General features: G+C 42.5%; 1 protein-coding gene across 5 annotated transcripts in view; it reads left to right on the top strand.

The window, feature by feature from the left end:
- GK (glycerol kinase) overlaps positions 1-5046 on the top strand; it is a 71342-nt gene extending 66296 nt beyond the window's left edge. For 2 of the 5 annotated variants that reach the window (XM_073664737.1, XM_073664733.1), the window contains 3 exons: positions 324-410; positions 3083-3102; positions 3479-5046. In XM_073664737.1, coding sequence (XP_073520838.1) covers positions 324-410; positions 3083-3099 — 104 coding nt within the window. In that variant the 3' untranslated portion in view covers positions 3100-3102; positions 3479-5046. The remainder of the gene's footprint in view (positions 1-323; positions 411-3082; positions 3103-3478) is intronic. The other 3 variants (XM_073664739.1, XM_073664735.1, XM_073664734.1) reach the window with 2 other exon arrangements.
- The last annotated feature ends 9703 nt before the right edge of the window (positions 5047-14749 follow it).

Raw genomic sequence — 14749 nt, 5'->3', positions numbered from 1 at the left:
AAAGTATTGTTAAAATTGGAACTTTACAGTACAAAAAATTTCCATGTATAGAGGCAACCCTCTAAGAGACTAGAAGGAAAAGGGTCCATAAGGTCTGATTTGCTGCTGTAGTGCCGATCTTCCAGCTCATACCATCTTGGAGACTTTCTTAGTACAAATCTCTGTTTTGCTTATGAATTAAAGCATCACTGCTTTTGTCAATTGTCACGACTTTAATTGTTCTGCCATTGATGTTGATTATTAACGCCAATTATGCAATTTTGATTTTTTTTCTTCTTTTCTGTCTTGCTTGAATGGAATCCTGTCCTGCTGGATGTCTTCAGGTGACTGTAGTATCTTCTCTAGTCTGCCTCTGGGCTTTTATATAGTGAGTAGCATGGTAATGTTAATCGGAGCAAAGTACATCACAGGTTAGTTTTTATTATCTTAACTAGAGTTGAATTCAAGGTCTACCTGTTGTCCCTTATAATTAGCACGTTAATCATTTAGTCCTGTAGACTTTGCTTTTTTTCCCCCTGCACATATACATTTTTATTTGTTATTCCATTTACTTAAAGGAGTTTTCCAGTTTTAGAAAACCACTGTCCCCCTGCTGCAGTTTCCGAATCCCGCCCCCCAAAAAACAACCTAAGTGCTTTACTCCCCATCCCCAGGTCTGTTATGAGTCTCTGCTCCTATTGTCTGCAGCACTGACATCACATTGATAGAGCTGCAGCCAATAACAGTGCTCAGCAGCTCGCGCTGCCAACCTAGGCTGATTGGCTGCAACGCTGTCGATATGACGTCAGCGCTGCAGACAATAACGGACACTCAGAACTGCGGCGGAGACTGTGGACCCAGGAAGGGTGAGTAAAGCTTTTATTTACAAAAGTGAGTCTGTGTCTAGATATCGCCATTACATGTTTCTTGTAGCAACTCCTGCTTCTCATAATTCGCTATTCTCAGAATGTCTGCCCAATACGTTATGTTCAGGGCTAGTGAGAATAAGGCTCTCCTAGCTCTACCATGTAACATGAGCATTTTATTTAAAGTTATTCCCATCAAAAACTGTTCTGTTGTATGTAGGATGTCATTTTAAGACTACCTCCTTTAAGAGAAAAATATAGACAAACCATTATTAAAAGGGAGAACATTATATTTGTTGCTTTTGTGTTAGATATAGGTATAGATGGTTCAGCACCTGCTATCTTGTTGTGAATCCCAGTTTCCACATGGGGGCGCCAGCAGATAGAATTGTATGGACGCCAGCATTCAGTGTGCAGTCTGTGGTGCAGAAATACAATTATGCGCTTAAACTAGAAAGGTGCTGCCTATACTGTAGCTATAATCAGGTTTACCAGTTGTCCTTCACATTCAATTTACTTCAAATGGAAAAGACAAGCTCTTTGTAATTAGGGAAATGTGTATTAATTACTACCTTCATTATCAAACGTTGGGACAGATTACTGCTAATTAAGTCTAACCTACAATCTATTGTGACTAGAAATGTTCCTTCTGGAATATAATCCTAGCTAACAAGGTACATGAACGAAGTTACAATTTATCATATTCATGAATCAAGCCTTATAAAGAACCGCATGCTTAGACCACTTTTGGTCGGTGCTTGTAATCCAAATCCGGAAGTGGGTTTTAGGTCGGGTTTAGATGAACAGTCGTCTGTTTTTCATCTATAACTTTATGGGATTTGTTTTTTTATACTTTTTTTTTTTTTTGCGCACCCATAACCTTGATTTGGCGATTTGAAAAAGACTAGTGAACGCTGCGTTTTTTTTTCTCCACATATACACTCAGCTCATGTGAAAAAACTCTCATCACAACAGTACTATAGCATAACATTGGTGCGTGAGCTATCCCATTTTAGCAGGAGTATAATATATTCATCTGAACAAACCCTGAAGCATAAGAGGTGCAAAAATGTTTCCATTATACTTTATCTGTAGGTTTCACTCTTGTTTTTGGTATAAAGTTGCATACAAATTTCATCCATTGGGTCATATTAATGCCTGATTGAATCAATGAAAGGGGTTATCCAGGATTTTAGAAACCCCTTTCTAACTTCAGGCATAAGATAACAAATAATCACTATTCGGCCACAGCCCCACCATCCGATTTCGGTCAGTATTTTTTCTCAGGAGTGGGAGCCAAAACCAGGTGAGGAACAATCAGAGAAAAGGTATAATTGAAACAAGTTACCAATTCTGCATTTATCACCCACTCCTGGTTTTGGCTCCCACTCCTGAGAAAAAATACTAATTGAATACTGATAGTGGGGCCGTTCCTTCACATGTTAAACTTTTGTCACTACAATGTTGCTAGTCCGTGATCCCCTTTGGTCATTTCTTACTTTTTTTCTGCAGGGATCACCTGCCATTCACCCAGGTGTTACTGCTGCTGTGAGCACATGATCACAGTAACAATGTAAAATACACACCATAAGAGATGATCGAGTCTGCTTAGGTTCCAATCCAGCAAATCACATAAATTTTAACAGGGAAATTTGACTCCCAGCAGAGTTATTCGATGCCTATTGAATGTTCCCTTTTTTTCTCTAGAACTGAAAGCATAATAAAAGTATTATGTGAAACAATAAAAAATACCTCACCACTCACTTGTCCCGCAGCTTGCCGTCCAGTCCTCTGCGCCTCTTCTTTTTGCTTTCCCTCATTTCTTGTATCCTCTTCAGCCTGCTTGACTCTTTGCCTGGTTTTCTAGCACCAAGTAGGCTTCTGCCATCGGCTCTCATCATAACGTCCGTCATCCAAAGACTAGTCATGACATGCACTGTGATGGCACGGTGCACAGTGACATCAGAGGCCAACTTTGCACTGGAAGCCCCATCATAGAGTCAGGCAGGCCAAAGAGGCACAAATGAGGGGACAGAGGACAGGTGAGTGTTTAGGTGAGTATTTTTTTATTTTTTACCTCTTGCCAGCCCTCTTTGGTTCACAAAATGGCCTTCATTTTGGTGAATTTGAGCTGAGTGAATTGCAAAAAATCTGTATTCTTCAGAATATAATTTTTTGGGAAAATCTGAGAAGTTGGTTCCTCTTGACTAAATTCACTCCTTTCTAATTACCACTAGGGCAGCAGCGGATTTAACAGGTGAGTAATTGCTTTTACTTTAATTCTATATAATTCTTAGTTTTTAGAGAGAGAAAAATCATGGAAAACTCCTTTACATTTTCCTTCCTGACATACTTATTTGCATGTTACTAATAGCTGTGATGTTTTGCCTACAAGAAACCAATTTTGGCATCGCTAGTCACTAAATTACACACATCCTACTCTTTTTTTTCATTAAGAAATGTTCACAAAAGTTACAGCCTAGTAAAATGATCCACAGTTTAGGACAGTCCAATTCAATTACGGTACTTATTTTTAAAGGCATACAATGACTTGGTCATATATATTGAATGCATTACATTTTTAGACGTCGTTTATTTTTCTAGTTTAACTAATTGTTTCTGCTTCTTTTCAGGACTTGATAAATGAAGCTATTTCTGCACATCTTTTTTCTGTTGGTATTTTTGGATTCCTCTGTTGCCAACGAGATGATGATTTTAGTCTGAAAGAATTTGCCAACTATATAAATAGTTTTCCACGCACAATTTTTTTTAAGATTCAACCTCCTCCAGTTGTTCACTTTTCTTAGCAGCACCCCTTCCTAAAAGCGGATTGACCCGGTAACTAATTAACACAAGAGGTTTTCTTCTACAGTCACTTTTACTTACATGTGTATAGAAATCCTTAATCTCTACAATGAAGGGAATCCTAGCCTCCTTTGTCATGTAGAAGTGACTTGATGACTTATTTGCACTTGGAGATTCCAATTATTGGAAGTATTAATATTACACAATACAGATTGGGAAATGTGTACAGATATTTTTGATGAAGCTTTAATTTTTGGAACTTTAAATTAAACAAACGTGTATCTCATGTGGCACAGACTATTATATTTGCTACAACTTGTTTTCTTCTGAAGCATTTGTGCCTTTTACATTCCAAAGGCTATTTATACATGTGATCCTCTCCTTATTTTATTGTCTTGTTTCTCATAATGTGGGTGATGAGCCATAATAAATTATCGGTACTATGTATCATCAAGAGAGAATACACTTTACAGGCTTAACATTGTGTAATAGTAGATCTCAAGAAATAGTAAAACATATATCCTAATTTGGGGGAAGTTTTTTATTTTATTTAAATGTGTTGATGCACAAGTGCAAAGTCAGCGATCAAGCTTGACCGAGTTGGTGCAAACAGAGTATTCAAGGTCTATATCAATCGGTCCCTAATGTTGCTCTGTATATAACACAGCTAGTGATGAGTGCAAGTGCTCGTTACTAGAGTTTCCCTAGAGTGCTCTGGTATCATTATGCACAGAGCAATGAGGGTGCTCGAGTGACATGTTCGAGTCCCAACTGCCGAATTTTTTGCAGCTGTTAGACAGCCACAAAACATGCGGGGATTTCCTGACAAACACGGGCAATCCCCGCATATTTTGTGGCTAACAGCCGAGAAACATGTGGCAGCGGAGATTTGAACATGTCACTCTAGCACCTGCGATACTCGGTGCTTACCCGAGCACCAGCGATACTCTGTGCTTACCCGAGCACCCTCGGCAAACTTGAGTAACGAGCACTTTTGTTCATCACTAAACATAACTACTTTTTTGACATCCGGTTCATCACCATCAGTAAGGCTCTGTTCGCCCTACTGCTCATTAGGGTCAAGGTTCTGGGATATTTGATGACATGAATAATGTAGTCTGCAATGCCAGAAATCTAGTTGACTCTTACATAAGTCAAGGTGATCCATTGGGATTCTTTAAGACCCATTTGGAAAGAGATGATCATGACTTTTTTTTTTTTTATATGGACACCATAAAAAGTGTAAATTGAACCTAATAACTGACCCTTACAAATCTTCTAGACTATTCAGCCAGTAACATCCATCCACTTGTAGGCTTCATGATGCAATAAAATATAGGTTAAACTATCTCAGTAATTTTTTTTTTTTTTTTTTTTTTTTTAAGTCAAAGCTTTACTACAATAAGTTAGTGAGGTTATTCTAATTTTATACCTAAGCAATAATAGGAACATTCAGCAGATTATCCATATATTATGCTGTTTTGTAAAATGGTAAGGTACGAAGAACATGGTTTGCCACGCCATTGATTCTGGAACTGTTATAGTAACTTTAGTATCAAGGGATGTATTCTACTTTTCTCTAGTTTTCTTTTATGTTCCCTTAATGTGGAAACAGAACCAAGAACACTTGCCCTTCTATTGCCTAATGATAATGTTGTTGGGGGGAACTAAGCCTTGTATTTGGTACAAATCAAATTTAAAACACACAAAAGATCCTCTTTATATCAGTTTCCTTTCTGTCCAGAAAAAGAGAACACTAGTAATTGCTGCTTGTTATATATTGTAATCTAATGCCAATAAATACTGTTTTAAGTGTACTGTTTTTTTTTTTCAATATATACATGGCGCAATAGGTGAATAAAGGAAATCTATAAGCATAAACATGACCGTTGAAACCGAGCATAGATATCCGGTGCACCCTTGGTGTGGCCAATCAGTTCAGTGCAGCTTCCCACCTACTTGTGTTCTTCTATCGCTCCCTTTTTTGGCTTCTATTATGTCAGATTTGTCAATCAAGGATGAGGGTGCAGAGATAGATGGGAAGATGCACAAAACACTTCCACCACGCCAAAGGTGTGCCTGTGCTTGATTTGAACAATCATTTTTTTGCTGACAGACTCCCTTTACATTATGACACTACCCTTACAATCATTAATTAAGCTTGTTTATTTGCTTCCACCTGCAATTTACTGAAAGCATGGCTACCAGTAGCTGCCAGCTTTCAGTCGTGGGGGTGTGCACAGAGTGGCTACAGTCACTGGTCATAGAATGACTCACTATACTGTGAGCGATCATAGTAAAATGCCCTGATACATTGACAGCTCACTTTGCAGTACATCTGTGCACAACAAGCGGTCGATCATGGTGCTGGGGCATGCTTACAGCCAGCTCTCATAGTGTTGTGAGAATGACTATAAGCGCTCTGTGTATGCCCCCATGACTGAAAGCCACTATTAACCTGCAGATTAACCCTATATCTACAAGTAACTTGCACTTTCCATGGTGATGGGTTCTCTTTAAATTGATAATGTGACACAGAACAAGAATTAGTTTTACCGTTAGAGCAGTTGTACTGAGACACAACTGTTTATCATGCGATGCCGTCAATTATTTATGGATATTTTATAACACCGGTTAGCGCATAATCTGCTGGTGTCTTTGGCACAAAATTAAATTGAAGGCCAAATAAAGGTTAGAATAGGAACATTATTGTAGAGAACATTATGCTCAGTCTCCAACTGACTAGAACATAATAAATATCTGGGCCACAAATCACACATCTGTGTTTAGTGGTCCAAGTGTGGACTGTGATGAACGGAAGGGCCGTAGGTCTCCTGATCCAAACTCAACGGCCTTATAGGCATATATAAGGCTGTTGCCTTCAGGTCAGTAGATCCATAGCTAGTCCGTCACAGCCTATACACAGACTGTGAATCACGGATGTATGATTCCTGACTTTGCAGTGTGCCAATTTGTATGAGAATCATTTTCCGCCCATTATTGTAAGAGTTTGATCACTATTAATGGTTTGGGGAAATAACATTGACCTGGTGTAGTTTCTTCTATTGTGTGAGAGCATGTGGGTCCAGTGCAGTATACAAGAGGAAAAAAACACAATGTTAAAGGCTTCCTAAACATTGAAAGCTGTATAATCTAACATAAGTAAAACTATAATTTTGAAGACCAATATCAATTCAGAGCAAGAAATAATTGACAATGCATTCAATATGTTAGAAAATTCCTTATCCTTCAGATTTGAAGAATAAACATAATCTATTAAAAGTAAAGGGCATCATCTTGTTTAATATATTTTATATATCTTGAATTCTGGCAGATGTGAAGACAGTAATGTAACTAACAAGAGAAGCCTGTTTGGTCAGCTGGCCATTAGATTACATTGAATATTTTGGCTGCATTATGCATTTGAGCAAATAGCAGTATACTCCTAATCCCACTGTTTGGGGCTAGACAACATTTACACAGATGCAGTTTGCAAAGAAACAGTTGTAAACATGAAACTTTATGTTGGTAGGAACAGATTCCTGCAAAATATCCATTAAAAGTTACTTATTTACATGTGTTGACCATCTCATGGAAAAAAGTGTTACCCTCCAGTAGACACAAAAATAATCACATTTTAAGCAATTAAGTAGCAAGTTTCACATCTTTAAGACACTTCCAGAAAAAAATAATTTTATGGTCTGTTTATAATGTACATAACATAAATTTGTTTTGATCTTACACTGTACCATGTAACCGGTTTTAAGACTTGCTGAATTGTACAGTATCAATTAATATAAAAAAAATTGTTCAAACCCATACATTATGACTAGTGTTGAGCAAGTATGTTCTGTTAACCCTTTCGCCGAGTATGCTCGGGCCGAGCTCCGAGTATTTACAGCTGCTCGGTGATATGGTTGAATCGCTCCCGTGTGCATGATTTGCGACTGACAGTTTAAATACATGTGAGGAATGTCTATTTCTTACACATTCCTCACATGTAATAAAGCTGTCAAACAGTTGCAAATAAATCATGCACACGGGAGCGATTCAAATATATCACCGAGCAGCTGTAACTTCTCTGTGCTCGGCCCGAGCATACTCGGACAGAACATACTCGCTCATCACTAATTATGACTAGTGATGAACGAGCACTAAAATGCTCGGGTACTCGTTGCTTGAGTCGAGCAAATTGGAATGTTCGAGTGCTTGCTCCGAGTAATGAGCCCAATGTAAGTCTATGGGAAACTCGAGCATTTTCCGGCGCCCCCCCCCCTCCTCCCGGAGGTCTGCAGGGGGCCCAAAAATTGCCAAAATCGAGGGAGAAAAGTGCTCAAAGGACATAGGAACAGCATGGGGAAGCATCTCTGACTCCCAGGTGACTGCTATCAACAATGTTGTCAGAGTATTACGCCACTTTTACAAACTCACAATAAAACATACAAAACCAAAATGGATTTTCCTGGGAAAAATGTTAGATGATGTCCACTACTTTTTATTATCCCCCCCCCAATGTATTCCCCCAGGGCCTATAAGGGTTTATGTAATTACCTTGCGTTGCAGTTAGTGCCTGTGAGCGGCGCTATCACTAGCCACTCGCAGGCATCACGTGACCCACCACTGATGTCACGTCAAGTGAGGTGTGACATCAGTGACGTGGTTCCCGCCGTGGATGCTGGTTGCCTCACACTCGGCATCCACCGCTCGCTTTCCCAATGAATGAGGAAAGGGAAAGCGTGCGGTGGATGCCGGGTGTGATGCGCGGGGTAACCCCGCCCACATCTCAGCATCCACCATGGAATGCAGAAGTAAGTCACCCCCGGCTGCAGCTGGAACTTGACATCAGCGGATGTCAGAGCCAGCTGCAGCCGGGGGTCACACGATGCCTGTGAGCGGCCAGTGATAGCGCCGCTCACAGGCAGTAACTGCAACGCAAGGTATTTACAAAAACCCTTATGGGCCCCAGGGGAATACATTAGGGGGATGATAAAAGGTAGTGGACAACCCCTTTAAAGAACATCCTTTCCAGAGTAATGACTTGTATATAAGGCAAAATAAATAAAAAAACAAAAATGCTCTTCCATACCTTGGGTTATGTTCACGTGTAGCGTTTTTGATGCTTTTTTGCACTTTTGCATTGCTTTCAAAGGTGAAAAATACATTTCCCGGTAAATGTCATTTTAACAATTTGCTAACTTATGTTCCCATGTGGTGTGTGTGAGACATGATCAGACATCCTGTTTCATTTATGAAGGAGGGACTCTGAAAGTCTCACAGCCTATTTTTATAGGGCTATCAGTCGGCCCTTACTATTGTTCGAGAGCCATCAGCTGGCTATGCTTTGTTGTTCCCATTATTAAAGAGTGGGTCTCCTATACTGTTATTGCGTATCCAGTGACTGCACGGGCTGCCAAAAATTTGGACATACCCCATTAGAAAGGAGCAGTTCTACTATACATGTATTGCGTATGCAGTGACTACAACGGCTGCCTAAATTTGGGAAATACCCCAATACCAATTTGAAGACACAGAGGTGGGCCTCAGTAACAAAATGTTCCCAGTGGAAAGGAGCAGTTCTGTTTATACTGTCCTTGCGTATGCAGTGACTGCAAAAGCTGCCAAAAATTTGGACGCACTCCAATGCCCTTTGGAAGAGCTGTAAAGGAGGGCCTTATTAAAATATGTTCCCATTATTAGGAAGTGGGTCTCCCATAATGTTGTTGCCTATGCAGTGAATGCAAGGGGTGCCAAAAATTTGGAGGGACTCCAATGCCCCTTGCAAGAGATGTAGATATGGTGGTGGAGGAGGACAACAGCAACTAGACAAAATCAGGAAGCTTATACCCATGTCTGGGTGTGATGAGGTGCATGGCAACAGACCTCCCAAAAAAGACGCTGGATTTGAGTTTGTTACGCTGCTATCATTCGGTGGTGTTGAGCAGTCTCGCCCAATCCAGCCCTTGTTCATTTTGATAAGAGTCAGCCTGTCAGCATTATCAGTTATAATTCCCCTGGCGGCACTAAAAACCCGCTCTGACAAAACACTAGCGGCAGGGCAGGCCAGGACCTCCAAGGCCTAGAGAGCCAGTTCATGCCACGTGTCCAGCTTGGATACCCAATAATTATAAGGCACAGAGGAATCATGGAGGACATTGGTACAGTCGGCAAGGTACTCCTTCAGCATCTTCGTAGAATGATCCCTCCTTGTGAGACTACCCCGCACATCAGGGCCTGCGCGATGGGAGGGTCTGAGAAAACTGTCCCAGAACCTTGACAGTGTTCCCCTGCGTCTGCTGGATCGTATTTGTGTGTCTCTCGCGCCTGTACTCCTTGGTTGTCCAAGGAAGTGCGACCACTGCCGCCAGCATTTTCAGATGGGAATTCTTTTAATAATTCTGCAACAAGGGCCTTCTGGTACTGCCCCATTTTAGTAGACCTGTCTGCCGTGGGAATAAGAGATAGAAAGTTCTCCTTGTAGCGTGGGTCTAGAATTGTCACCAACCAGTAATGACTGTCACCCAAAATTTGGAGAATGACAAGGGTCACGGGAAAGGCAGCGTAACATAAACTCAGCCATGCGTGCCAGACTGCTAACACGTAAGACTTCCGTGTCCGCACCAAGAGGACGACTGACCATGCTCTCCTCCTCCTCCCTCTCCTCAGGCCATCCACATTGAACAGACGGTATGACAGTTGTGCGGGTAGTACCGTTTATAGCACAGGAAACTAGCTCCTGTTTTTCTTCTATCTCATTGTCATCCAATCCACATTGAGATGAGATTAGGCTGGGCTGTGTGGAATCACCCTGTATAGTTCCTTGCTCCATCTCATCGTGCTTCACCTGCAATGCATCCTCTTTGATTGAGAGCAGCAATCGTTTCAGAAGACAGAAGCAGGATGGCAACGCTAATTATGGCGTCATTGCCGCTCACCATCTTGGTGGAGTTCTCAAAGTTTTGGAGGACGGCACAGATGTCTGACATCCATGACCACTCCTCAGTTCTTATGTGCGGAGGCTGACCTGAATACCGACAGACGTTTTGAAGCTAGTACTGAACAACCGCCCTGTGCTGCTCCCAAATCCTTCCCAACATCTGCAAGGTTGAGTTCCAATGCGGGGGGACATCGCACACCAGTCGGTGAGCTAGAAGCTGCAAACGCTGCTGTATCACGGCAAGGGCGGTGGAAGCTGGAGCTGACTTTCTAAAATGGCCACACATGCGGAGTACTTTTGACAAGCAGATCTGGGTAGGTTTTGAGAAACCGCTGAACCACGAGGTTAAGCACATGAGCCAGGCATGGTATGTGTGTGAGCCTGCCTCGCTTCAGAGCCGCAACCAAGTTCTGGCCATTGTCACACACGACCATGCCTGACTGTAGGTTCAGTGGTGACAGCCACAGATCTGCCTGCTCTTTCAGAGCTGTTCACAACTCTTCAGCGTTGTACGGTTTGTCCCCTAAGCATATTAGCTTCAGCACAGCCTGTTGCCTCTTGGCCGAAGCAGTGCAGCAGTGCTTCCAGTTTCTGACTGATGTGGGCATTTCGGAGATGGAGGCTGAAGAGGAGGAGGTGCAGGAGCTGTAGAATGTGGGGGCAACCCTGATTGACCAGGGCCTGCAATCCTCGGCATCAGGAGGACATGTTCCATCCCAAGGTCTGACTGGGTCCCGGCTTCCACTATATTAACCCAGTGTGCTGTCAGCGAGATGTACCGTCCCTGCCCACAAGCACGTGTCCATGGTTAGGTGGATCTTCCCAGTAACTGCGTTGTTGAGGGCATGGCTAATGTTCTGGGACAAGTGCTTGTGTAATGCGGGACGGCACACCGGGAGAAATAGTGGCGGCTGGGGACCAAGTACCGCGAGACGGCCGCTGCCATCAGGCTGTGGAAAGCTTCCATCTCCACGAGCCTAAAAGGCAACATTTCGAGCGCAAGCATTCGCAAAATGTGTGAAATTAGTAGTGTGACCTGTGGGGCGTTGGCTGCGTATTTGCTCTTGCATTCCAAAGACTGGGGTAGGGACAACTGAACGCTACGCTGGGACAAGGACGTGGATGTGGTTGCTGATGGTGCTAGTTGAGCGTGTACAACGACAGGTGCAGGGCAGGAGGCATCTTCACATGCACCATGGACAGGGGATTGGCATGCATGTACAACAGCAGAACAAGCAGTGGTGTCACCCGCAGACACTGTTTCTGGACCACTTAGTCGGGTGCTTTTCTGTCATGTGCTTGATCATACTGGTGGTGGTCAGACTGCTAGCTTTGCTTCCCCTGCTGATTATGGCTTTGCAGATGGTGCAAATGGCCTTTTTGCGGTTATCTGCAGAGTCTTTAAAAAAGAACCAGATTCGGGAAGACTTAACAGTTGTACTGGCAACTTCTGTGGTTGGCGTTCCGGAGAACAGTCGCCTGTATTGTGTCTGTGGACACCACACTGCTTGTTCCTGCCTGTTGTGGTGCAATGCCTCCCTCCCCCTGTGTGGTGCTGTCCATGCTCTGCATGTAACCTTGCCAGGTTGGGTCAGTGACTTCATCGTTCACCACCTGATCTTCCACTTCCACACCCTGGTCCTCCTCCTGACTTTCTGGCAATTGTGTCTCCTCATCATCATCCACCTCTTGCGACAGTAATTGCACTTTCCCACAGTCGCCTTCGTGTGACCGCGTCTGCTCAAATATTTGGGCATCGCTACACGTGTTCTCCTCTTGCGCCACTTGAAGCTGGCTGGGCGAGAGGCCCTCATCTATAAATGGAAAAGTGAACTGCTGTTCGGAGTGTCCAAGTATGGGATCAGTTGTCTCCGGGAACTCTGCATGGTGGGAGGATCAGGGTGAGGAATATGCTGTCCAGACTCACGGCTACTGAGACTTGACCATGTGGAAGACAGGGTGGTGGTGGTAGTGGCAAAGTGACTGGAAGCATTATCTGCTATCCAACCAACAACCTTTTGACACTGCTCTAGATTCAATAGTGGTGTGCTGCTGTCCCCTAGCAATTGTGACAGGAAGGTCTGGCGACAAGATGTGATTGTTTGTTGTGGCACAATTTCAGCTTGCCCACGGCCTCTGTCTCTACATACACCATCATGTCCACTTCCCCGTCCCTTGCCACGCGCCTTGCCCATTTTAAATGGAAGACCATTTCCACGCTCGCTACAAATGGCTGGATTTGTACCGCAGTTATGTGATACGTCTGACGGACGGCAATGGTTTTAAATAGCGGGCTTGTAGTTTCCTATTATTCACAAGCGACCACGTGTGAATACAAATTTCTGGATTTTTATCGCTGTAATATGGGATCATGTCTGATTATGTAAAAGATCTGGCTGTATTCTGTAGTGCTAACAAGCAAATGGAGCAGTATAATGGTGTACTCTGGATTGATTTTTAAGCAAATAATCAGGATTAAGATAAAAAAAATAAAAATTAGCTCTGGCCCCTGATATCTGGGGCTATGTCTACGGATATCTGTAACAGCAGGAGCAGAGAGAACGTGCAATGGACCCTCTTGTGCTGTATACACTGTCACAAACCCTGCCTGCCTAACTCCTGCTATCAGGATTAATATGTGCAGCTGGATTAGTCCTCAGAAGAACGGTTAGTTCAGATGGATATATATATGTATATATATACACATACTCATACTCCTGGAGTACCACTACCTATATGTAACTATTACAATGCCAATTCTGTCCCTCACACAGCAGCACCTCTCCCTACTATGCCTGTTTCCGGGATAAACTGTGATGAGCCTAGCATCACCAGGTCTTATATAGACCAGATGACGCTATACGGCCAGCTAATCACTGTAATGCCACAACCAACATGGCTACAGCATTACAGTGCGTGGCAGACAATCCCTGCGTTTTCATTGGCTCTCTAAAGAGCGCCAAACATGCAGGGCGAGGGATATCTATTAGGCATACAAATGCATTATTATATCGTATAGGATCCCTATCCCGAAGACACCAGCCCCCAAAGTTAAACTTCATTATCACATCAAATATATACATACAGGACATTACTGTTGTAACCCAGCGAACACCTTTTGATATCATCACCTAAGACATAAGGCTGATCTAGACAGCCATGTGCTATCTGAATGGTCACTAAGCACAGTATTCAGATGCAATGTGTACTACAGCATTTTGCCTCATTATCCACTTCTATCAGCTATCATCTCTTCAGCAAATGCAAGCCTGCTATTCAGCTTTCTGCAGATACAGTCATTGATGATATGGGGCTGCATATCAGGTAAATGCACTGGGGAGATGGCTGTCAATACATCTTCAATAAATGCCCAAGTTTACATCGATATTTTGGACAGTTTTCTTATCCCATCAATTGAAAGGATGTTTGGGGATGAGGACATAATTTTTCAAGATGATAATGCATCCTGCCATAGAGCAAAAACTGTGAAAACATTCCGTGAAAGAAGACACATAAGGTCCGTGTCATGGCCTGCAAATAGTCCGGATCTCAATCCAATTGAAAATCTTTGGTGGAAGTTGAAAAAAATGGTCCATGACAAGGCTCCACCCTGCAAAGCTGATCTGGCAACAGCAATCAGAGAAAGTTGGAGCAAGATTGATGAAGAGTACGGTTTGTCACTCATTAAGTCCATGCCTCAGAGACTGCAAGCTGTTATTAAAGCCAGAGGTGGTGCAACAAAATACTAGTGATGTATTGGAGTGTTCTTTTGTGTGTTTGTTTTTCATGATTCCATAATTTTTTCCTCAGAATTGAGTGATTCCATATTTTTTTTCCCTCTGCTTGGTCTGAAAAAAATTACCCTTACTGAGTACTACATTTTTAATCTTAATTTCTTTTAGTGTTTCTTAAAGCCCTAAAGTTGCCATTTGAAATGACTTTAGTTTTGTGCCATGTCTGTGATCTGCTTTTTTTCAACAACATTAAACAACTGAATGAACATCCTCCAAGCCCGGTGATTCCATAATTTTTGCCAGGGGTTGTGCATTCTCAACTCTGCTGCAACAGGTTCTGAAGAACGATCTCATCTCTAGCAATACTGGTGCTGTTCAAACTTACAACTCTATTGCAGCAGTGTGTACACTTCTCTGCAAGCAAGTATCCT

The sequence above is a fragment of the Phyllobates terribilis genome, unplaced genomic scaffold (assembly GCF_046119375.1).
Source record: "Phyllobates terribilis strain yellow unplaced genomic scaffold, ASM4611937v1 Scaffold_2__4_contigs__length_985480577, whole genome shotgun sequence".
In the NCBI taxonomy this organism is placed as follows: domain Eukaryota; kingdom Metazoa; phylum Chordata; class Amphibia; order Anura; family Dendrobatidae; genus Phyllobates; species Phyllobates terribilis.
Note: the sequence above shows the minus strand (reverse complement) of the source record. Positions and strands in the feature narration are given on the sequence as shown.